The sequence below is a fragment of the Colossoma macropomum genome, unplaced genomic scaffold (assembly GCF_904425465.1).
Source record: "Colossoma macropomum unplaced genomic scaffold, Colossoma_macropomum, whole genome shotgun sequence".
NCBI lineage: Eukaryota > Metazoa > Chordata > Actinopteri > Characiformes > Serrasalmidae > Colossoma > Colossoma macropomum.
In genome coordinates this window covers 123,608-146,879 of record NW_023495386.1, presented here as the reverse complement: position 1 = coordinate 146,879, position 23,272 = coordinate 123,608, and the positions used below count along the sequence as shown (strand labels likewise).

General features: G+C 38.6%; 1 protein-coding gene and 2 long non-coding RNA genes across 4 annotated transcripts in view; 1 reads left to right on the top strand and 2 right to left on the bottom strand.

The window, feature by feature from the left end:
• pik3cb (phosphatidylinositol-4,5-bisphosphate 3-kinase, catalytic subunit beta) overlaps nt 1-23,272 on the top strand; it is a 115,098-nt gene that overhangs the window by 64,096 nt on the left and 27,730 nt on the right. For both annotated transcript variants that reach the window (XM_036562384.1, XM_036562382.1), the window contains exons 9-13: nt 77-173; nt 350-480; nt 1,692-1,742; nt 10,484-10,672; nt 10,765-10,886. In XM_036562384.1, coding sequence (XP_036418277.1) covers nt 77-173; nt 350-480; nt 1,692-1,742; nt 10,484-10,672; nt 10,765-10,886 — 590 coding nt within the window. The remainder of the gene's footprint in view (nt 1-76; nt 174-349; nt 481-1,691; nt 1,743-10,483; nt 10,673-10,764; nt 10,887-23,272) is intronic.
• Nucleotides 17,053-19,417, bottom strand: LOC118801969. Its single transcript, XR_005006602.1, has 5 exons — nt 19,130-19,417; nt 19,001-19,049; nt 18,881-18,925; nt 18,727-18,791; nt 17,053-17,663 (listed from the first exon to the last, which is right to left on the bottom strand). It is a non-coding gene; the product is annotated as an uncharacterized LOC118801969 (long non-coding RNA).
• Nucleotides 19,909-20,871, bottom strand: LOC118801968. The gene is made up of 4 exons (XR_005006601.1): nt 20,789-20,871; nt 20,250-20,367; nt 20,095-20,142; nt 19,909-20,008 (listed from the first exon to the last, which is right to left on the bottom strand). It is a non-coding gene; the product is annotated as an uncharacterized LOC118801968 (long non-coding RNA).

Below are 23,272 nucleotides of genomic sequence, written 5' to 3'. Positions count from 1 at the left end.
ACTCTCAGAGCAGTAGCAAAGTAGATTGGGGAAGAAAGGAAAATATTTTTATTGTAATGTTTCTCTTTATATCTAGCATTACCCAATAGCGTGGGTGAACACAATGGTCTTTGACTACAGAGGACAGCTAAAGACTGGTGACATCATCTTACATACCTGGTCCTCTTTTCCTGGTGAGACAACACACGCCATAAGCTTACATTTCCATGGATAAAGTTAAAGAACCTATGCTGATGGTTTAGTAAATATGAGTAAGAATCTGACTGTCAGTATAATTAGTGTGTGTTTGAGAGTGTTATGAATTTGAGTTTGAGTAGCCAAACATTTTTCCGGTTTGTATCTGTCTCAGATGAGCTGGAGGAGATGTTAAACCCTATTGGAACGATCCAGACAAATCCATACACTGAGAATGCCACAGCACTTCATATTCGTTTTCCAGAGTACTCCACACATCCAGTCATTTTTCCACCTTTCGACAAAGTATGTGTACACAAAACAGCATACAGGGCTGTGCGAAAGCCAGAGAAAACTTTTATTTCATTTTCAGTCAAAATGACCAAGTACAACTTTTTATTTTCAGAGTCAGAAAAAAAGTAGAAAATGTACATTGAACAGAAAATTACAAAGAAGCTTCAACAACTGGATATTTTTTTCAGTTCTCATTCGTTTCAGGAGACTTGCTTTCCTTTTTCTAAGAAATCTGAAGGGATATTTTTCTACACCTCTGAAGTTCAGTCTTAGAAGTTGCTTGCATTTTCTGCTTTTCACAATCCAAGTAATCCTTAACACATTCAGAGGAATTGAGCAGGACGCGGGAAGGCGTTTTAAGTTTGGGTGTGCTGAAATTTTAAGCAGCATATATGCGAGCAATGAGTTAAGTGGTGGCCAATCAGATTGTTAATATGCGGTGCAGTAACCGACTGTGTCACGCCCACAGTCACACACTGAGATTTAACACTCACTCTGAACAGGAGATACAGTGATTGATAAACTTCATTACTATGATAGATGATTGTTTTGAAGATTAAAAAGCAACATTAGGCTGCTTTGTGACTCAGAACTGGTCTATAACGCAGCATAGTCTTTCTCTCTTTGCAGCTCAACCTGCATGTGTTTGAGTGGCACGCTCCCAAAACAGTCAGCTTTTTTCAGGTCACTGTAATGAAAATACTGTGTTCACTTACACAGTGCAGCTATTGCAGATAGTAAAAGTATAAAAATACGAGCTCCACTCTTAAACAAGCACACATTGATCTTTACTACACTCAAATTATTCTAAAGTTCCAAACGGTTTGCAGCCCCCTCAACACCCCCACTTAACACGTACCTGGTGTTGAGTTGATTTTCTACCATCTCTCAAAGATAAAAGCATGTGGCTGTTTTGGTCTACTAGGTCTTGCATGGTTGTTAGGAGTCCCATTTTCTGTATATCTTTAACTCCAGTAAACTGTAATTCTAGTTTTTAAACTGTTTTTTTTCACGCATTTGCTATTGACATTCCACTTCCTTGGGAACATATATTATTCTGTGGATATTTGATATCAGATATCTCCTGAAAAATGCATAAGTTGTACTTATTGGCCATTTTGGCTCTAAATTAAATGAATGACTTTTGCACAATACTGTACAATAGATGTACAATTTGACATTGCTGTCATATATGTTACTCTTTTTGCTTTTTCTTTTTGTAGATCCTTGAGAAAGCTGCAGAAATTGCTGGAGCTAGTGATTCGATGCCAATGGTTTGTGTACACACACAGGCATACTTAACAAAGCCAAACTCTTAATTTATATCAGTGATTATTAATGTGGTGTAGTTAGCCTATTAAAAATTTTATAACTTTTCATACTTTTGAATCACTGCTGAAATGCAAACTAAACAATAAAGCAAAGTAACAAAAAAATCACAAATGCATAACAGATATTCAATAAGAAATCAAAAAGAAAATGTTAAATAGTAATGAAGATGCTTAAGGTGTAAGAACATAAGATGCAATATGAGTAATAATAGACAGAAATCATTATAGAAAATGTCCCAATATCCTAATTAAGTTATATATTTGAAATTGGGTCCTTAAACTGAGCTGTTTAAGACTGTTATCATTTGTAGCGTTACAGGCAGTTTATTTATTTTAGTTTTTATTATTCCTTGTACCTCAGACAAGAAGTTAGAGTAACCGTGATTTGCTTAAAGTCTACAGATCTAAGACAAGAGAGACAAAATGCTTACATCAAGGATGCATCAATCCCAAAAGGAAATTTATTGTCTAAATATTAAACCACATTCAAATGACTTTAAATGAAAAAAAAAAAAATTATAAAAGGAAAACAAACAGCTCAGCTTAAAGAAAATTAATTGAACAAAAGAGGGCTCATTGACTTCTTTGCACAGTGCTGTATGATTTCAACTCAATAGCAACTGACTTAATGTATGATAATTTTGTTTTAATTAAAAATCTTTAAATAGAAGATTTTAAACATCGCAATTAACTTATTTTAATAAGATCTAAAATTGCGCAAACGTTTGATGCCTTCAGCAAACTCTGTTAGCCAAAAAACAAAAGATAGCTTGCAGTTTGACATTTTAACATGGAAGGATCTTATGTATCTTGTACTGTAAATATTTTTTTATAATGTTGGCAAGATACAAATAAGGCCAACATTGCCAGATGCTGCCATCAGATACCTTTGTGATGGCACCTGAGCTCTTGTGGTTAAAGGCAATCAAATCCTTATGGCAGTGTTCCAACCTCTAGCAGAATGCCTTCCAAGAAGAGACATAGGCTTACTGAAAATATAGAGACCTCTTTTATATTCATGCTGCTAGTTATGTGTACTATGGACTTGTTATAGTTCGGTCAGCTGTAGTGGAAGAGCCAACTTAGTGTTCTTCATAATCTTCTTATTCTTATTATTGTTAAGTTGATTTTGAAAAATAAGATTGTTCAAAGACAGTATTTTTTCACACAAGAAAGGCACATTCTTCTTCCGGCGCTGCTCGAGGTGGCTGCCTGTTCCAGTAGCTCTGTGTCTGCGTCTTCTACTTTTTTTTGTAAATAGCGTCTTTTTTACCCATTTTCTTTCTTTTCTGGATATGTAGGCAGGGTTTAAAGTTGTTACACAACTTTTTAAAACTTTTATTGACTTTTCAATGAATAATTTAACGGAACTTTCAGACTACGACTGCACCGCACGCCCTTGCTTAGTCTACACGAGGAATCAGCTGATTGCGCTTCTGAAGCCGGCGGCTTTGTTTACATCACAGCGGCCGGTGATTCCAGTGGCCGGTGATTCCAGCGGAGCTGAGACGTCCTTACCGGGGCTGCAGAGCGGGAGAAAAACAGCGGGAAAAGAAGCAGAGATACAAACCAAATCTTCCTTCAATACTTATGGGGAACATACGGTCATTGGCTAACAAAATGGACGAACTGTCTGCTCTAACACGGACACAACGGGAATACTGGGAATGCAGCATTCTGTGCTTTACAGAGTCATGGCTGAGCCCGTGCGTACCTGACTCTCATGTTCATCTGAATGGTTTTACTACTGTGAGGGTGGACAGAGACCACAAGCAAACTGGTAAGAAGAAGAGAGGAGGGCTGGCTGTGTTCGTGAACAATAGCGAGGATGCAAAACCAGAGACTTTGTGCATTCATCGCAGTGTCTGGAGACTTCAGTCATGTTACCCTCTCATCATGTCTGCCCACTTTCAGCCAGTTTGTGGACTGCAAGATGAGAGAGAACAAGACTCTGGACCTGCTGTATGCCAATGTCAAGGAAGCATATAAATCCACAGCTCTCCCTCCACTCGGTTGTACAGACAATAACCTGGTTCACCTCAACTCATGGTATAAACCACTGGTTCAGAGACAGGCAGTGACCACAAGGACAGTGAGGAAGTGGTCACCTGAGGCTGTAGAATCACTGAGGCTACACAATGGGATGTCCTGTGTGAACCACATGGTGAGGACATTGATGCAATAACATCATGCATCACTGAATACATCAACTTCTGTTGTACCCTCCCAGACTGTCCGATGCTTTCCAAACAACAAACCCTGGGTCACCAGTGACTTAAAGTCTCTGCTGAACCAGAAGAAAAGAGCATTTATGGCAGGAGATAGGGAGGAACTGAAGAGGGTACAAAAACAGCTTAAAACCTCAATTAAGAAGGCCAAAAAGGTCCAAGCTGGAAAACAAACTAGAGCTGAGTAACACTCGTGATGTCTGGAGAGGCCTAAAAGACATCACTGGCTTCAACCAACGCAGCCCTATTCCAGCAGAGGGAAAGCGTGAATGGGCAAATGAGTTAAACCAGTTCTTTGTGCAGTTTGACAATGGCTCCTCTCCTGCTTCATTGTGTCTGTCTCCTACGCAGATTAACACTCGTACAAAACTATGCCATGGACCATCTACAGCCTCACCTTCCTCCACCACAGCCATTCACACCTGTGACCATCAGCAACCACTGTCTGCAATGGACACCTCTCACCCCACAATTGGAATATGCAGTGATGTTACATTCATTGCTAATCAGGTGAAGGTTAAACTGAAAAAACTCAAGCAATGCAAGGCAGCGGGACCTGATGGCATTGAACCTAGGGTGCTGAAACTGTGTGCGGAGCAGCTGTGTGGAATTCTTCAGCACAAGTTCATGAAGGACTTTGTTGACTGGTGTAAGCTGAACCAGCTACAGCTAAACATCAGTAAGACTAAGGAGATGGTGCTAGACTTTAGGAAGTCCAAACCTGCCTTGTCACCAGTCACTATTGATGGAGTTGATGTGGAGGTGGTCAGGACTTACAAATATCTGGGTGTGCACTTGGACAAGAAGCTGGACTGGAGCTGCAACACTCTCGCAGTGTACAAGAGAGGCCAGAGCCGTCTCTACTTCCTGAGGAGGCTGAGGTCTTTTCGTGTGTGCACTAAGCTCCTGTGGTCATTCTACCAGTCTGTTGTAGCGAGTGCTCTATTCTATGCTGTTGTGTGCTGGGGCAGCAACATTAACAAAAGTGCTCTGAACAAAATAAACAAACTTATTAGGAAGGCTGGCTCTGTTGTAGGAGTCGAGCTGGACTCTTTAGAGGTTGTGGCAGAACAGAGGACACTCAACAAGCTGTTAGCCATCCTGGACAACACCTCACACCCTCTGCATGCTACACTGGATAAACAGAGAAACACTTTCAGTGGCCGTCTGTTACAGCTGCACTGTGTTAAAGAGCGCTGTGTGAGATCTTTCTTACCTACTGCTATAAGGCTCTACAGCAAGTCTCCTTACTGCAGAGATGGTACTGATCTCAACTGTGCTGAACCACATCACTATATCTCCTCTCTGATTAATACACACTGTGCAATATATCACAACTATTACTGTAATGACACTTTCACTAGGCACTTTACACTGTAATATTGACATATCTAATAATATGTGCTTTTAGTTTACCTCCTACCACTCAGTGCCTGCTGTCTTGTAAATACAACAAATCTGTCTCATATGCAATGTAAATATGTAAATAGATATACTTTTACTTTTATTTTATTTCTCTTGTACTTTAACTTATGTCTAGATTTATCTATCTATCTAAATGAATGGTGGAATGTTTGGGACATCCAAGTCTAACTGCCCCAAGTGATGTCACAATGCACATTTCCCACACAAACGCATACACACTACACACAGACTCACATGATTATAGCCTAATGTGCAACAATAGCAGCACAATTAATGAATTTAAGGTGGCAGTAAATTAAAGGTAGCAGTGCGTTTAAGGTACCATTGGCTTTAAGAGAGCAGTGGTTGCAAGGTAGTATATTTACGCTAGCAACGAATTTAAGGTGGCAGTGAATTAAAGGTGGTAGTGAATTTAAGGGAGCACTGGACTTCAGTACTTCACTGGACTCAATGTAGCCTGAGATTTAAGGTGGCTGTAGGTTTAAGTTATAAGTAAATTTAAGGTGGCACTGGATGTATGGTATCATTAAATTAAAGGTGGCAGTGAATTCAAGGTAAAAGAGAATTTAAAGAGGCAGTGGATTTAAGGCATTAGTAAATTCAAGGTGACAGTGGATTTAAGGTATAAGAAGATATAAGGTGGCAGTGGGTAAAATATCAATAAATTTAAGGTATAAGATTTAAGGTGGCAGTGAGGTTAAGGTGGCAGTGGATTTAAGATATCAGTAAATTTAAAATGGCAGCGCATTCAAGGTGGCAATAGACTTAAGGTATCTAAATTTAAGGTGGCAGTGAATTTAATGTGTCAGTAAATGTAAGGTGGCAGTGGATATAAAGTATTAGAATATTAATGTTGGCAGTAAATTTAAGATGGCAGTGGATTTAAGGTATCATTGAATTTATGATGGCAATGAATTCAAGGTGTCAGTGGATTTAAGGTATCAGTAAATTTAAGATGGCAGTGAATTCAAGGTGGCAGTGGATTTACAGTACCAATAAATTTGTGGTAGCAGTGGATATCAAGTATCATTAAACTTAAGGTGGCAGTGGGTTTAAGGTATCAGTAAGTTTAAGGTGGCTTTGGATTTAAAGTATTAGTAAATTTAAGATGGCAGTGAATTCAAGGTGGAAGTGGACTTGAAGATATCTGGAAATTTAAGGTAGCAGTGCATTTAAGGTATCGGTATTTAAGGTGATAGTGGATTTAAAGTACCAGTGAATTTAAGGTAGCATTTTCTGAAAGATATCACTGAACTGAAGGTACTAGTGCATTTAGATAGCAGTGGATTTAAGGTTTCAGTGACTTTAAGGTAACAGTGTGTTTAATAGCATAGCAGCCACATAGTAACACTTTACCAACCACCTTGAATACCATAGCAACCGCATGGCAACATCTAAGCAACACACACAACCATCAGCTGTCTACCACCTATTTAATGTTTTAACATAATTAGCTAAGGCAACTTAAAGTTCTTTCAAGAATATTCCCTTTCTAGTTATTAGGCATCTAGATTTTAGGCATTAGTAAATTTAAGGCAGCAGTGGATTTAAGGTATCACTTAATTTAATCTGGCAGTGGATTTAAGATATCAGTAAATTTAAGGTATCAGTAAAATTAAGGTGGCAGTAAATTTTAGGTAGCAGTAAATTTTAGGTATCAGTGTATTGAGGATAGCAGTGTAATGTAAGATACCACTAAATTTAAGGAAGCAATTTATTTAAGGTATCAGTGAATTTAAGGTAACTGTGTTTAATAGCATAGCAACCACCTAGCAACACTTTAACAACAACCTAGGACACCATAGTAACCACCTAGCAGCTCTTTACCAACCACCTTAGATACCACAACAACCTCATAGCAACATCTAAGCAACATTTTAGCAACCATCAACATTCTACTATTTTAACGTTTTAACGCAATTAGCTAGTTTGTTCACAAACTTTTCCTCACTAGTTTAATTCACTTGAAAAAGCCAACTTACTGTTCCTCGTATTCTATTTATCTTCAATTATTATTATTCTGCGCTAAAAATTTGTAAACGTTTCACAGTCTGTGGTTTTTGACGTAACCACTAAATTTTGCTCAAACGTTGCTCATATTCGTGCTCATATGCATTTGTGCTTTTTTGACCGATCTGGCGCACGATTTTCGTAAAACAAGCGTTCAAAGACCAAATTTTCTTACTGAAAATTGATGCCGATATTTTTAGAACAATAACTGCCACAAGTGACATCTCAAGGCACATCTCTCATACAGACACTTATACACAGTACACACAGACTCACACGCTTACAGCCTAATGCTCTGCTATAACAGTAGTAAAAAAAGTAGTATAACTGTAATAACAAATCTAAAATGGTAATAACAGAAATAAAACAGTAATAAAACAGTTATAACAAAGAAAACAGTGATAACCACTTTAACGTAATTAGCTGGCTTTTTCAAGCCAACTTAGAGATTGTTCATAAAGTTATTTTTATTGTTCTACACTTAAAATATAAAATGTTTCTTGCCGTGCAGTTTTTGAGCTAGAACAATGAAACTTTGCACGCTTGAGGACCTAAACCTCCGATGTTCGGTTTTCATAAAACGATCACTCGAAAGCGATATTTTTTCCCATAGGAAATGAATGGCAGAGTGTTTGGGACATTCAGGTGCCACTAGTGATGTCACAATGCAAATCTCTCACAGATACTCAAACAATACACACAGGCTCACACGCTCACAGCCTAATGTACAGCAATAACAACACATAATGCATTTAAGGTGGCAGGGGATTTAAGGTATCAGAATTTACAGTGGCAGTGGAATCAGGGTGACAGTAAATTTAAGGTGGCAGTGGAATTAAGGAGGCAGTGGAATTAAGGAAGCAATGTTTTTAAAGTAGCAGGAGATTTAAGGTGGCAGTGAATTTATGGTCTCAGTAAGTTTAAGGTTGTGATGGATTTAAGGTATAAGTAAATATAAGGTGGCAGTGGAGTTAAGGAGGTGTTGGATTTAAAGAAGCAGTGAATTTAAGGTAGTAATTCATTTAAGGTAGACTGAGATTTAGGGTGGCCATTAATTTAAGCCATCAGTAGATTTAAGGTGGCAGTGGAGTTAACAATATCAGTGGATTTAAGGGAGCAGTGGTTTTACGGTAGCAGTGTATTTAAGTTGGCAACAAATTTAAGGCAGCTTTGGATTTAAGGTATCAGCGAATTAAGGTGGCAGTGGATTCAAGGAGACAGTATATTTTAGGTAGCATTTGGTTTAAGTTAGACTGAGATTTAAGGTGGCAGTTGATTTAAGGTATCAGTAAATTTAAGGTAGCAGTGGAATTACCCTACAATCACAAATGTTGTGACAATGATGTGACAATCTATTGTTTTGGTGCCCACAACGTTAAAATGTAATTCCTCAAAAAGTTGTGACAACGTTATCGGACAAAATTGTGACGACGCAATGGCAATGTTGTCAGAACGTTGTCACAACCTCGTCACAACCTCCTAGAATCCTCATAAGTTCCATTATTTTGTGCATGGATCTCCAAGGAACTTTGCTAAGTTGCTGATAGGTAGTCATACCATATGGCAACAATGCTGCATAATGAGGTTGTGACAACGTTGTAACAACCTTGTTCAGACAATGTAAACAGCACCACCTTTTGACAACGTTGAAGCAACCTTGTAAGAAAGTAGACAACGTTATGAATGTTTGCTGGGTAAGGAGGCATTGAATTTAAGGGAACAGTGGATTTAAAATAGCAATGACCTCAAGATAGCACAAGAGCTAAGGTGGCAGTGGAAAATAAGGAGGTATTGGATTTAAGGGAGCAGTGAATTTGAGGTACCAGATAATGTAAGAGATTTAGGGGTTTTAGATTTAAGGTAGGGGTGGGGGGGGGATCGATTCTTAGATGCATCACGATGTGGACGTGGGCGATTCTGAATCGATTCACAAATGTCAAAAATCGAAGCACTTTGGCTTCTATGAAGTTGAGGGGGAAAACCATATTACATGTTTCCACCCATTTTCTGCCTGGTTGCTGCCAACCAGAGGACCATCAAGCAAGCGATGTCAAGCTTCCATCAAACTCGGAAATGGCGAAGCGAATTACAAACTCTGTCACAACTTTTATTGCCAACGATATGCATCTGTACTCAGTCTTTGAGAACCAGGTTTTTCATGCTATGTCGCACACTTTGGAGCCGAGATACACCGCCCCGTCTTGAAGATATTTTACTGACACAGCGACCCCCACTCTCTACAACGAGACCAAACCAAAAGTTATAGAATCACTGAAGAAAACGGTAGAATAGCTATAATCTGCTGCGTGGACACCCATTGCCACAGGATCTTATTTCACCATAGCAGCGTATTTCATCACAGATGAGTGGCAGCTAGTCTCTCATGTGCTCCAAACAAGAACAGTGAATGAGAGCTTTCCAGTTGACTTGGCACATTGCTTCCGTTTGATTGATTTTTAAAAGATGTTGGAAGCTACTTAGCTTTAAAAGTTCCAAGTTGTCACACAGTGAGAAAAAGAAATCTTGTATAGAAAAAAAGATGCATTAAGATGCATCGATAATCGTTTTATAATCTCATTGCAGCCATCTGAATTGTAATCGAATCTAATTGAGAGGTGCCTAGAGATTCCCACCCCTAATTTAAGGTTGCCTTTGATTTGAGGTAGCAGTGGATTTAAGATACAATTGGATTTAAGGTAGCAGTGGATTTAAGGTATTAGTGTATTTACTAGCATAGCCACCACCTAGCAACACCAACAACCTGGGACACAAGCAACCGCCTTACAACATCCTAATAATAATGATTTAGCAAACCACTAGCCTTCCACCATTTTATGTTTTAACGTAATTAGCTGGCTTTTCTTAAAACTAACTTAAAGGTTGTTCACAGACCTTCCCGTAGAAGTTATATTAATTATGATGGCACTGAGCCTTCCATCCAATGACAGCTGGGATAGGCTCCGACACCCAACCCCCATCACCCCCTGCATTTCATGTGTCTGCATGTGTGTGTCTGTGTAGGGACGTGGAGGAAAGAAGTTCCACATTGAATTGAAGGAGATCATGGAAAGGGATCCCCTATCACAGCTATGTGAAAATGAGAAGGATCTGATATGGACTCTGCGCTATGATTGCAGAGAAAACTTCCCACAGTCTCTTCCTAAATTATTACTGTCTGTCAAATGGAGTAAGCATGAAGATATGGCCCAGGTACGTACATAAATGCATGCACACACAAACAAATCTTTCCTTGTTCTGTCTCGCTGCTAAGACTTTCCTGTCTTACACTAACTGCTCTCTAGTTGCAGGCTCTGCTGCAGATCTGGCCCAGGCTAAGTCCTCGAGATGCTTTAGAGCTGCTGGATTTTAACTACCCAGATCAGTATGTTAGGGAGTACGCAGTCAGTTGTCTGCAAGACATGAGGTAGGACTTCTACAATTCACATCTTATAACCATTCCCTCAAACAGCTGTTTAATGCAGACCTGAATACAGGTGGAATGTTCATGCCCATGACAACGGCACAAACTAAAGAAAGATGTTTGATAGGTCTGCACCGAACAAGGTAGAAGAAAGCGCTCTGAGAAACCTCTCCATCACTTTGTGCCCATGACTGCTTTGTCTCAAACAGATGACGTTTAATTAGCCTGTGACTGCGCTGTTTTTATTTATGCGTCTCTGTTAATAATGATATTGATTATAATTTGGTGTGTGCGTGTGTATGTGTATATGTATATGTGTATGTATACACACACATCAAATGGACAAAAGTATTGGGATACTCCTCTTAATCTATGAATTCAAATGTTTCATTCAGTCCCATTGCCACAGATGTATAAAATCAACAAATATTTGTGAAAGAATGGGTCACTGAATTTGACCATGGCACTGTAGTGGGATACCACCGTTGCAACAAGTCAGTAATATTTCTTCCTTTCAAAATATTCCATGATCAACTGTGAGTGGTATTATTGCAAAATGGAAGTGTTTAGGAATCACATAAAGTTACAGAGCAGATCACCGAGTGCTGAGATGCATAGTGCATAAAAGTTGCTAATGCTCTGCTGACTCAGTAACTGCAGAGTTCCAAAGTTCCTCTGGCATTAATATCAGCACAAAAACTGTGCGCACGGAGCTTAATGGCATGGGTTTCAATGGTGAGCAGCTGTATGCAAGCCTTACATCACAGTATCAAGTGTCAGTTCGAATGGTGTAAAGCATGCCACCACATGGATACTAGAGCAGTGGAAACGTATTCTGTGGAGTGATGAATCACACTTATTTATCTTGAAGTCTCATGGACGAGTCTGGGTTTGGCGAATGCCAGGAGAACATTACCTGCCTGACTGCATTGTGCCAACTGTAAAGTTTGGTGGAGGAGAGATGATTAGGGTTTGACCTAGGCCCCTTAGTTCCATTGAAGGGAAATCTCTTAATGCTTCAGCATACCAAGACATTTTGGACAATTGTATGCTTCTAACTTTGTGGGCAGAGGTGTAAAGAGTACTGAAAATCCCTACTCAAGTACAAGTACTGTTACTGTAGTGACAATTTACTCAAGTACAACTAAAAGTATTAGTAGATAAAATTACTCAAGTAAGAGTAAATAAGTAGTTCGCTGAAAAACTACTTAAGTACTGAGTTATTTAGTTACTTTTTCGTATTTCCGCTGTCACAACCTGAACATATTTCTGAACTGACTCGGCTACATCACTGGAAATAATCTGTACAGAAAAACACTAAAGCTAAAGTTCTGAGAGCTAAGACTGATCACAGTTCGCTCTGCTACTGAATATTTACACAGCTTTCTGTGAGCTGTGTAAGGAATGAAGTTTACATTAAACTGCATGCATTTCATGGTTAGATGATTATATAAGATGTCCTAGTTTATCTGTTTATCTGTTCTGTAAAGTATTTCAGAATCCCTGAAAGACTGTGCAGAGGATGTTACTGTTTCAATAAGTACACTTAAGAGGAAAAAAAGAGTCAAAATTATGAGTAAATTGCTTAATTAATAATGTGATTTTAGTGACAGTCCTGCTGCCCATCAGCTCCCTGGACTCTAGCTTATGTTAATAGGTGTAAACCTCTCACAGCCTTCAAACTGTATATTTTCACTGATATCTATTCAGAACATGTACACCATTAAAATCAGTAGCAACATCAGCAATTTACCCAGCGTTAATTTATTTCACTAATCATGCTGATCACTTCATACAGAATCAGACATTGTTACTGCATTTTTCACAGTTAAACAGCTACACAGCCTCTCACAGTTAAAGACAAACACCAAGGCAGAGAGAGCGAGAGATAGAAAGAGAGGAAGAGACAGAGAGAGAGAGCGAGAGAGGGCGGGATCAGATCAGGCCTGTCAACGATGTAATAAACAGAATCATTCTAAAAGAAAGAAGAAACTCGTAAACACGGTACCTGTTCAGCTCGGATCAGCTAGCTCAGTTAACGCTGCCTCAGGCTGGAGTCAAGTTGTAAAGCAGATCTCAGCAGGTTTCGTGTGTGGCCGCTGATAATAACGCCGTTTTCTTTAGTTCATGTGAAAATGAATACAGACAACCGTTTGGTGCGGTCTGTTCCTCGTGTGTGCTGGTTCAGTTCTCCTCTGTCCTTCTTCACTAAACAGGACATCTCTGTACTGTTTTTCCAGTTAGAGCTGGTTGGTGAATCTTTTCATTTTAACCACCCTTCGTTTGTATTGGTGTCTGAGCTGATACGCTCATAATTTATTTTTACTCTGTAATGTTATGAAAATTAAAGTAGCGAAGTAAAAGTATTTTATTAAAAATTAACTCAAATATGAGTAAAAGTACTATTATTTAATTCTACTCCAAAAAGTACTGTTACAGGGAAAACTGTACTCAATTACAGTAACAAGAGTAAATGTAATTCGTTACTTACACCTCTGTTTGTGGGAACAGTTTGGGGAAGCCCCTTTTCTATTCCTGCATGAATGTGCCGCAGTGCACAAAGCAAGCTCCAGAAAGGCATGGGTGAGTTTGGTCTGGAAGAACTTGACTGGCCTGCACAGATATATATGTTCAGTTAGAACTTGATGGCGGCAACGCTTCTCAAAAAAGTTGGGACAGGGGCAACAAAAGGCTGGAAAAGTAAGTGGTACTAATAAAAAATAGCTAGAGGAGCAATTTGCAACTAAGTCACATGACTGAGCATTTTAGAGAGGCAGAGTCTCTCAGAAGCAGTCATCGGCAGAGCTTCACCAATCTGCGAAAAAGTGTGTATCAACGTAAATTTGCAAAGACTTTGGATATCCCTCCATGTACAGTACATAATACCATCAAAAGATTCAGAGAATCTGAAGAAATCCCTGTACGCAAGGGACAAGGCTGACGGTCAATATTGGATGCTCATGATCTTCGGGCCCTCAGGCGCCACTGCATTAAAAACAGGCATGATTCTTTACTGGAAATCATTGCCTGAGCTCAGGAACACTTCCAGAAATCATTGTCTGTGAACACAGTTCGCAGTGCAATCCACAAAGGCAAGTTAAAGCTGTATCTTGTAAAGAAAAAGCCATATGGCAACACGATCCAGAAATGCCACCGTCTTCTCTGGGCCAAAGCTCATTTAAACTTGACTGAGGCAAAATGGAAAACTGTTCTGTGGTCAGATGAATCAAAATTTTTAATTCTTTTTGGAAATCACGGACACCGTGTCCTGCGGACTCAAGAGGAGATGGACCATCCATCTTGTTGTCAGCCCACAGTTCAAAAGCCTGCATCTTTGAAGGTATGGGGCTGCATTAGTGCCTATGGCATGGGCAGTTTACACATCTGGAAAGGCACTATCAATGCTGAACAGTATATAGAGGTTTTAGAACAGCATTTGCTCCAATCCAGACAATGTCTCTTTCAGGGAAGGCCTTGTATAATTCATCAAGACAATGCTAAACCACATACTGCATCCATCACAACAGCATGGCTTCACAGAAGAAGAGTCGGGGTGCTGAACTGGCTTTCTTTCACCAATAGAAAACATTTGGCACATCATGAAACAAAAAATCTGGCAAAGAAGACCCAGGACTGTTCAGCAGCTGGAATCCTACATCAGACAACATTCCACTCCCAAAACTCCCAAAATTCCTCACTCAATTGTTCTCCTCACTTCCCAGACGTTTACAGACTGTTGTTAAAAGAACAGGGGATGCTACACGATGGTAGACATGACCCTGTCCCAGCTTTTTTGAGATGCGTTGCTGCCATCAAGTTCTAAATGAGTTAATATTTTTCATTAAAATGGTAAAACATCTCACTTTCTACATCTGATATGTGTTCTGTGTTCTATTGTGAATAAAATATTGTCTATGAGTTTTGCAAATCATTTTTAATAATTTTTATTTACATTTATTTACATTTTACACAGCGTCCCAACTTTTTGGGAATTGGGGTTGTACAATAAAAATTGTAGGTAAGCTACCTACTTTTATAAGGTAAAACTCCAAATAGGTTTTTACAGTGTACATGTAAAAAATCATTCATTTAAATCAACCCCACCCAAGCACAATGTTGTTCTTGGAAAAAATGTTTACCTGATATGCAGACATGTTTATCAGAACACACTTTTCTACCTAAAAGATTAGCAAGGCATATGGTTTTACTGAAGTGTGTCTCCATCTCCACTCAATTGCAACCTGATGGTCTAAGCAGTGGTGGTCGAACCAGTGATGAATAATTCATATAATTGTATGGTAAAAAGTGATTTCACTGTATAGTGTCTAATGTTTGGGTACCTGTTAAGGTGCAGTGTTTTTACTTGTATGGGCTTTCTACCAGCCCATAATAAACTGTCATCACAACAGCGAAGAGGTGGACCAGTGGGGACATTGAAAAACTACAGGGCTGCTTTTGAAACTGGACTGCTTTTGAAGATGCAACAGACAGCCAAGATGAATACACAGGCACTGTGACATCATGCATCAGTTTCTGTGAGGACAACAGCATTTTTAACTTCAGCACAACCAATGACCTGAATGAGTTCTACTGCAGATTGCACAACAATCTTCAACCTTTTCAGCAGACAGAAGGTGAAAAAAACCCTGGGACCCAATAGAGTCTGGCTGCAGACATGCACTCTCAGCCCCAGTGATGTCACATGCACATGCACTCTCTGTCACACTGCATGTTAACATTTGGCTGCTTCTGCTCAGCGAGTTGAGAGGAATCTTTTTTGTTTGTTTTATCTATGATAACCATATCATTATTTTACCCATTTTCCCCACATAACAGCTAGAGAATTCTGTTTAATGCATTTTTCATGAGTGTCATTTCTGCTTGTAAATCAGACGTCAAGTTTTATTTTGTAAATCACCATATCATTATTTAATCCCATTGCTATCAGTATGACAAAGCTAAATTCCATTCAGTGTTACTAACGCAGCCCAACAGTACGTGGTTTGCTCTTTTTGCATATCAAACCACAAAACATTGCAGCAAGTTTCATTTTCTGCATTATAGTAATTCTGTAACACAGCTAAAATTCCATACAGTGTAATTCATGCAGCCCAACAGTACGTTGTTTGACATTTTTGCTTATTAAACCGACAGAATATGCTCATGGTAGTTTTCTTTTTTTTCCCTTTATCCCTATATCATTAGTGAATTCCATTATATCTACAGGACAAAGCAAAATTTCCATTCAGTGTAATTATCATATATAACCTTATGAATTATAGGTTTCATGTGATCAGTTTAATTCTTTACTAATTTAAATGTGTGTGTGTGTGTATGTATGTATGTATGTGTATATATATATATATATATATATATATATATATATATATATATATATATATATTACACTTTTACACAATACATAAGTAGTTAGAGGTATCACAATTTATTAAACTAAGTCACAATGTTGAACATTTTTAATAAAATTTATTTAAATACACACACACACACACAAACACATTTTTCTAAGTCGCTTATTCTTCTGCGTCACGGGGGGAGCTGGAGCCTATCCCAGCGGTCACTAAACGGAAGGCATTTATTTACATATATATAGTTTAATTTAAAATGAATAAAGAGCAAAAATGAATAAATTATATGGCAAAAATATCACTTCATGATTGCAGGTTCACGATCACGATTTTATCACGATTCTTTTTCATGTTGGTTTTTAATACCATTTGCAAGTTACTAAACAGTACAACCAAACTAATCTCCCCTTTTAAAAAATACTAAAAGAAAAAAGAATAACAGGCCATTTTGGCCAAAGTACCTTTTTGAACAGATTTTAATCTGTGTTGCAATTTTTGCGCAAGTCAAAAAATTTACATTTTTTTTTAAAAGGTAAACACCACCAATCAGGTAAAGTGCACTCTGCATAACAGCCAGTATCACTTATTGGGGAAAAAAAAATCACGTTTTGAACTTTGCTTTCTATCTTGGCACGGCATTCAGTGTACATCCGTGGAATGGTGGTGCTGGAAAAGTATTTGCGGCTGGGTAACTCGTACCGCGGATCAGCTATTTTGAGGAGTCTTTGGAACCCCTCGTTTTTCACTGTTTTGATAGGAACCATATACCTTGCCAGATAAGATGTTATTGCTTCTGTTACCTCTTTCCATCGTTTACTTGTCTTGTCATATGGAGCGCCTCTCTCAAATGCTTGTGTTAGCGTTGTTTGTTTTGGTCTTCCTGTAATGTTAGCGTTAGCCTCTGCTGGCGGCAGTGTAGCGGACCTCCTCAGTGCTTGACTCTCAGCGTACTGTTTGTTGATGCCACTTTAAATGGTTGGAAAGGTTTGTTGTGTTACCGTCTGACATGAGAACCTTCTCTGTGCAAACTTTGCAAATCACCTGTGTGTCACGTCAGTTTGGGAAAATCCAAACCACTTCCATATTATTGATGTTGACTTTTTTAGGGGGACTAAGTCTTCACCGGTGTTTTCATTCATGGCTTCCCGCTTGTGAAAAAGGGGAGGGAAAAGCGAGGCATAATGGTACGCTATGATTGGTTTATCAAGCTAAAGCAAAATGGTTGAGAATCTCATCTTGCTCCTCCTCTCGCAAAAATGTGTCCATGTTATTCTGGTACTGTAGCAGAGCCTCAGCTGCTTCCTCCTTTTTCACACACAGTATGTGTGGCAGCTCAACCAATCTGATGAACTGATCAGAATAGTCCAAACACCATTGGCTTGCTATTCTCAAATCCACCATAATGCGCTCCCTTATAAATAAATTAAACAAAGAAACGTGAGTATAATTAAATTATACAATTATCCATGATACACAATGTAATATTTGTAATATCTTTTAATATTTTAATGTATTGAAATGATTTCCAAATAACATCAATACACTGTAGGTTTAAAAAAAAAAGAAGGTAAAATTATACTTTGTTACCCTGTTCTTTAATAGTCAGGACCCACAGAGTAGGCATTATTTGGGTGGTGTATCATTCTCAGCACTGCAGTGACACTGACGTTGCTGGCGTGTTAGTGTGTGCTTATGCAAGTGGATCAGACACAGCAGTGCGACCGGAGTTTTTAAACACTGTGTCCACCCACTGTCGACTCTATTAGACACTCCTACCTTGTTATTCTACCTTGTAGATGTAAAGTCAGAGACGATAGCTGCTCTGCTGCTGCACAGTTTGTGTTGGTCATTCTGTAGTCCTCAGTGGTCACAGGACGCTGCCCACAGGACACTGGTGGCTGTATGTTTTTGGTTCTTTGGTTCTCTGAGGTGTTTAGAACTCCAGCTGTACTGCTGTCTGATCCACTCGTACCAGCAAAACACACACTAACATGACACCACAATGTCAGCATCACTGCAGTGCTGAGAATGACCACCACCCAAATAATACCTGCTCTGTGGAGGTCATGGGGGGTCCTGACCATTGAAGAACAGGGTAACAAAGTATGCAGAGAAGCTTATCTGCTTCAGTCTGTAATTGTGGAACTACAAAGTGCTCTTATATGGTCAGTGGAGCTGATAAAATGGACAATGAGTGTAGATATAAAGTTCCTAATAAAGTGCTAATAATGTGACATTTGTTAAGTGTCTGCTTTCCATTTCCGTTTTTATCTGAGAAACCTCCTCACACCTCCTTTTTTTCAGTTGGAATCCAGGCTGATTATCGCCTTTCAGGAGAGCTTTGGATTCCATCTGTCCAGGGAGCAAACAATTTTCCATGGCTTGGAAAAACTCAATGTGTGTATTATGCAAAAACTTACCAAGCTATTCAAATTTTAACAAAGCTCTCTATTATTTAAATGCAAATGACATACCTGTCCAGTCCAATGTTCTCCATCAGCATCAAGCACCACCATGTCCGCAGGTATGCCATGTCATACTGTACATAAAACATAGGTAAATGTCCACAATAATATTTAAAAATCAATGTCTCTAAAAATGATATTAGAAATAGTAAAATGTACTTACAACTGTGTAATTAAAGGGTGCATCTAACACTATGTAAAAGGCAGACTGCAAATAAAAATTTCCATTAGCATGAAGCAAAATGCTGAGAGGAGTTTAAACTATTAGATATACATGTCTTACCATTAACTTGAAAACAACAGTCATTGCCATATCGTTGTTCTGGAAACTCCTTTTAGGAAGGTAAAACAATTGCATGTAAGTTTTACATCATAGTTTCAAAAGATCAGTTTGTAATGCAGTGGCATGTACCTCTAAATCAAGGCCTGTCTTTTCTGTCCGTTGTCCTGGATTTATCCTGTGTGCAAGATCCCTGCCAATTATGAACAAAACATGACAGTGTTAAAATCAAGCGAAAAAATGTCATGTCTCTGGCAGTGCCACAGAACATGCATAACATGTAAAAATCCTCACTGTACATGCACTCAGCAAACTGGAACCTTAACTTACGCATGCATAAGCAAACAAGAACTGAACATGTTCTTTCCAACATGCATTCAAACTAGCTTGAGGCAGGTCATAAGAACGTGACCATCTCAGAACAGAACGTGCACTGCACTTCATCTAGTGACCTCAACAGAGCTGTGTATCTCTGGGCACCAAATCCAAGTGGTGCCTAAGTGTATCTACAGTCTAAAAAGACAGTCTCTCTCTGGACTGGCCTCAAAACCTAAAGGAGACATGCAGTCTTGGATTTCATTAAGAGGAGCCTAACATAACATTCTCAATTCCAGGAGAAGGCATAATACAATCATATACAATACAACAGATACAGGATAATTATCAAGAATTATACAACAGTTACTTCCGGGCACGCAAGCTGATTGGTATTGATATTGCAGCAGTTTTATGGCTCAGTCCATACTTCAAAAGGCGAGGCTTCCAGCATATACTGTGCAGCGATTGAATGGAGTTTGTTACTGTGACGTAGCAACAAGCTGCTTGTTAAGGAACTATAATTTGGCGTAAGGAATTGCTAACAATAAAACATTAAATGCCACATTCACGGCCAAATTTATTTATTTCTTACTTTTTGTTTAACTGTTGTGTAAAAGCAATAGAGCACTTGAGGCCGTGTGTCGTGGAAAGCCATGTAGGCACAACATACAGGTCAGCAGTGTAGACTTTCCCCTGTGAAATATTTTTGTGTGAAAATGCTGTGACATCATAAAAGAACAGCCAGAAAACTGAGAGATTATAATCACTTTAAACTCTACCTTTGATAGGGCAATGTTTTCAATCAACTGAAAACAACTATTACCAATCTAGAAAAAAAGACATACATAATACAAAATATTATATATTAATACACTGATCATGCCAACAAATTTCTATGATACAAAACTGAGTCCAAATACAGCCATTAACTCACAGTTTATTCCGTCTTTATTTAAGCCCAGGCTCCAAAAGTCTGACCGGGTCAAGCATGCCTTTGCAGTGCGGGCAGTCAATTCATTTGCTGGTCTCTCAACATCCAGTACATAGTTGAGCTAAAAAAAGATGGATTATACACCATAACTTTGATAAAAATAAACAATAAGCAGATATAAAACATTCATAATGTGTAGGCAAGTAACCTAGTATAGCCTGTCCCAAGTCAGAGAGGGTGATATTTTTATTTTTTAATATTTTTAATTTTGTGGGGCCTATGGCCACGTAACTAAAGCTCTTAAAGTTTCTTATTTGTCGCTGTATCCTTGTGATGAATAATGTTGTGCATCATAAAGATGTATGTTGAAGCAGCCATATTTATTAACAAAAGTAGTTGTTCTTGCGCAAACTTGCAAAAACTGCTCCACAACTTGACATGTGCTTGATTAGATAAATTATGTGATGTGCTTCAACAAAAAGACTTGATTTAACTGTATTAATATTCAAATTCATCTACAATGTTCTAAAAAAACTTTTTACCTTTTGTTTTATTAACTCATCCACAAGCCGATTTTCAGACACATTCAGGACTTCTGCTTCTGCCGAAGAAACCGCTGCAGGTGCCGTCTTCTCATACTCAGTATTAAGTACACTGTGACCCATCCTTGTCTTCTTACCAATCCACGGAGCCCACTTTTCATAACTTGGTTCCACAACGAATGGATCAATAATGGTTATGTCCTTAGATTTGTCTGTATGCACATATTACAAATGTGTGTGAAAATTCTTTTTGAGAAGCAGTAATGAACAGTGTGGGCATCGGATCATTTCTGTTGCATGATGCATGATGTGCACTGTTATAGTGTTGGCTTACTGTCTACCGTAAATATTAAATCAAAATTAAAATCACAGAAGGACGTTAAGGCCACAGAATTAAGGCCTGAACCATGGCACTCACAGACAGCCTTGTGAGATATTATCCAATAATGAGTGTGTGCGTATGCCGTCTAGCCCCCTATTCATAACTATTCACCAGTCTTAGATGTATAACATTTTCTTTTAACCATCAAATGTCATATTATAGTGTCTGTATATAAAAAGAAGCAAGTTAGTGAAGAAGAGGAAAGGTCGAATGAAAAACAACATTCTTAGCCTCTTTACAAGCATACACACAGAGTACCTCGTAGATTTAATAGCTTTCAAGGCTAAAATCATCATTTATTACCTCTTGTCCATGTCACTTACTCAGACACACTTCGCTGCTGAAGGTTTTTGAGAAAGTTTTAGACAAGATTTCTTGGATTTTGCTGCCAGCCCCTGTTTTCAAGGTCTTTGATACGATCCAGTGCTCCACGAAGATCAGTCTCGAGCTCTCAAATCTTTCTATCTATTTCATTAAAGTGTCAGTTTTGCTGGCAGTAAAAAAACAAATTGTTGGGGGTTTAACATCCAGAATGTCTGTAATATTTGCGTAGTGCAGGTATCGCTTGCAGCAGAGTCATGATCTTGGTCTTCTCCCTTGTCTGTGCGTTTTCCTTGGCTTTTTTGTCTGATTTTGGGAGCATATTCGGGCCAAAGTAGTCGTTGTCACATTGTTTAATGGGTGAATGACAGAGCTGACAGAAACTTGTCTTCCTCTAGTGCATTACCTTGCTCCTCCATAACTAAGAAGTTTAAAACAATCGGAGCCATGGGGAACCTTTTGAAGCTTGTATGAATGGCCATGGCCTCTTGAAGTACCAGGACGTTTTAAATGAAAATTTGGCTGCCTTTACCAGAAAGCTAAATCTGGGTCATTGTTGGATTTTCCAGCAGATCACTGATCCAACACACATTTCCAAATCCATACAAAAGTGACTAAATGACCACAGAATCAAACTTTTTCACATGCTAATTCCAGTTTTGTGATCTAAACCCTGTTGAAAACCTGTGAGGTGAACTGTAAGATCTAGAGATTCTGTGTTGAGGAGTGGTCTCAAATTCCTTGGTCTGTTGTCTCATCAAGCAATGTAGTAGAAGAATCATTGCTGTTATATAAAGAGAAAAGAGAAGTTTCACTGTATGGGGTGCCAATAATTGACACAGATGGTTTTGTTAATTTTTTAAAGACTAAATTTACTTCAATTGAAGGTGCAGTAAGCGATTTTAACCCAATACACTTTTTGTCAAGAAGGAGAGATGACTGAGAACAGCCAAAGAGTAGAAGATCTGAAGAACAAAGATTGAGAGAGAAGTTTTTAGATCAGGAAATGTTAACATTCAACAGTGAGGCATTACAACAATAGAGAAACCTCCAAGAAATTACGAGGATGGCTTTATATTCACCAGCTTGTTATTTGAATTTTCTCATTCCACCTTAAATGATGCCACAATTACTTTCTATGTAACTGCTGCACCATTTTAGGTGGAATGGGAAAATTCAAACAAGAAGCTAGTAAAAAAGGAAGCTTTTTTTCTTTAGCTTCATTGAGAGTTGAAAGATATGAAAAGGGATGAGGAGATTGTTCTGTTTCTGCTTGACTGGTGGGTAACATTTAACTTAATTTTGCTGTTTCAAGGTCAAGGTAAACTTTATTAGCATTTTTTTCCTTACCATAAAGCCATTTTAGAGAACAAAAGGAGGAACAGCCAGACCATTAATGTCTTCGCTCATCTATCAAACAGAAAGAGTATTCTGTTTCCGAAAATCACTTTGGCAGTATGATGCCTAATTTCGCTACTCCCATCACTAGCTAAAACCCTTCTAACACACACAACAGAAATGCACTGTCCCTTCAACTCTCTTCAAACTCACACACAACAGAAACAGTCTGTACATTCCCAACCCCTTCGAACTCACAACAAAAAGAGTTTATTTCCAACCCTTTTAAACTCGCACACAGCAGAAATAGTGGATCCACTAGATTTACCCTATTTTGTTTAAAGCTTAAAGGAATATACTTCAGTTTATATCTCTGGTAACTGCACTGATCTCAGACAAAAATTTTATAAACACTTTTCAAGTGATCTGTCTTTCTAGCAGCT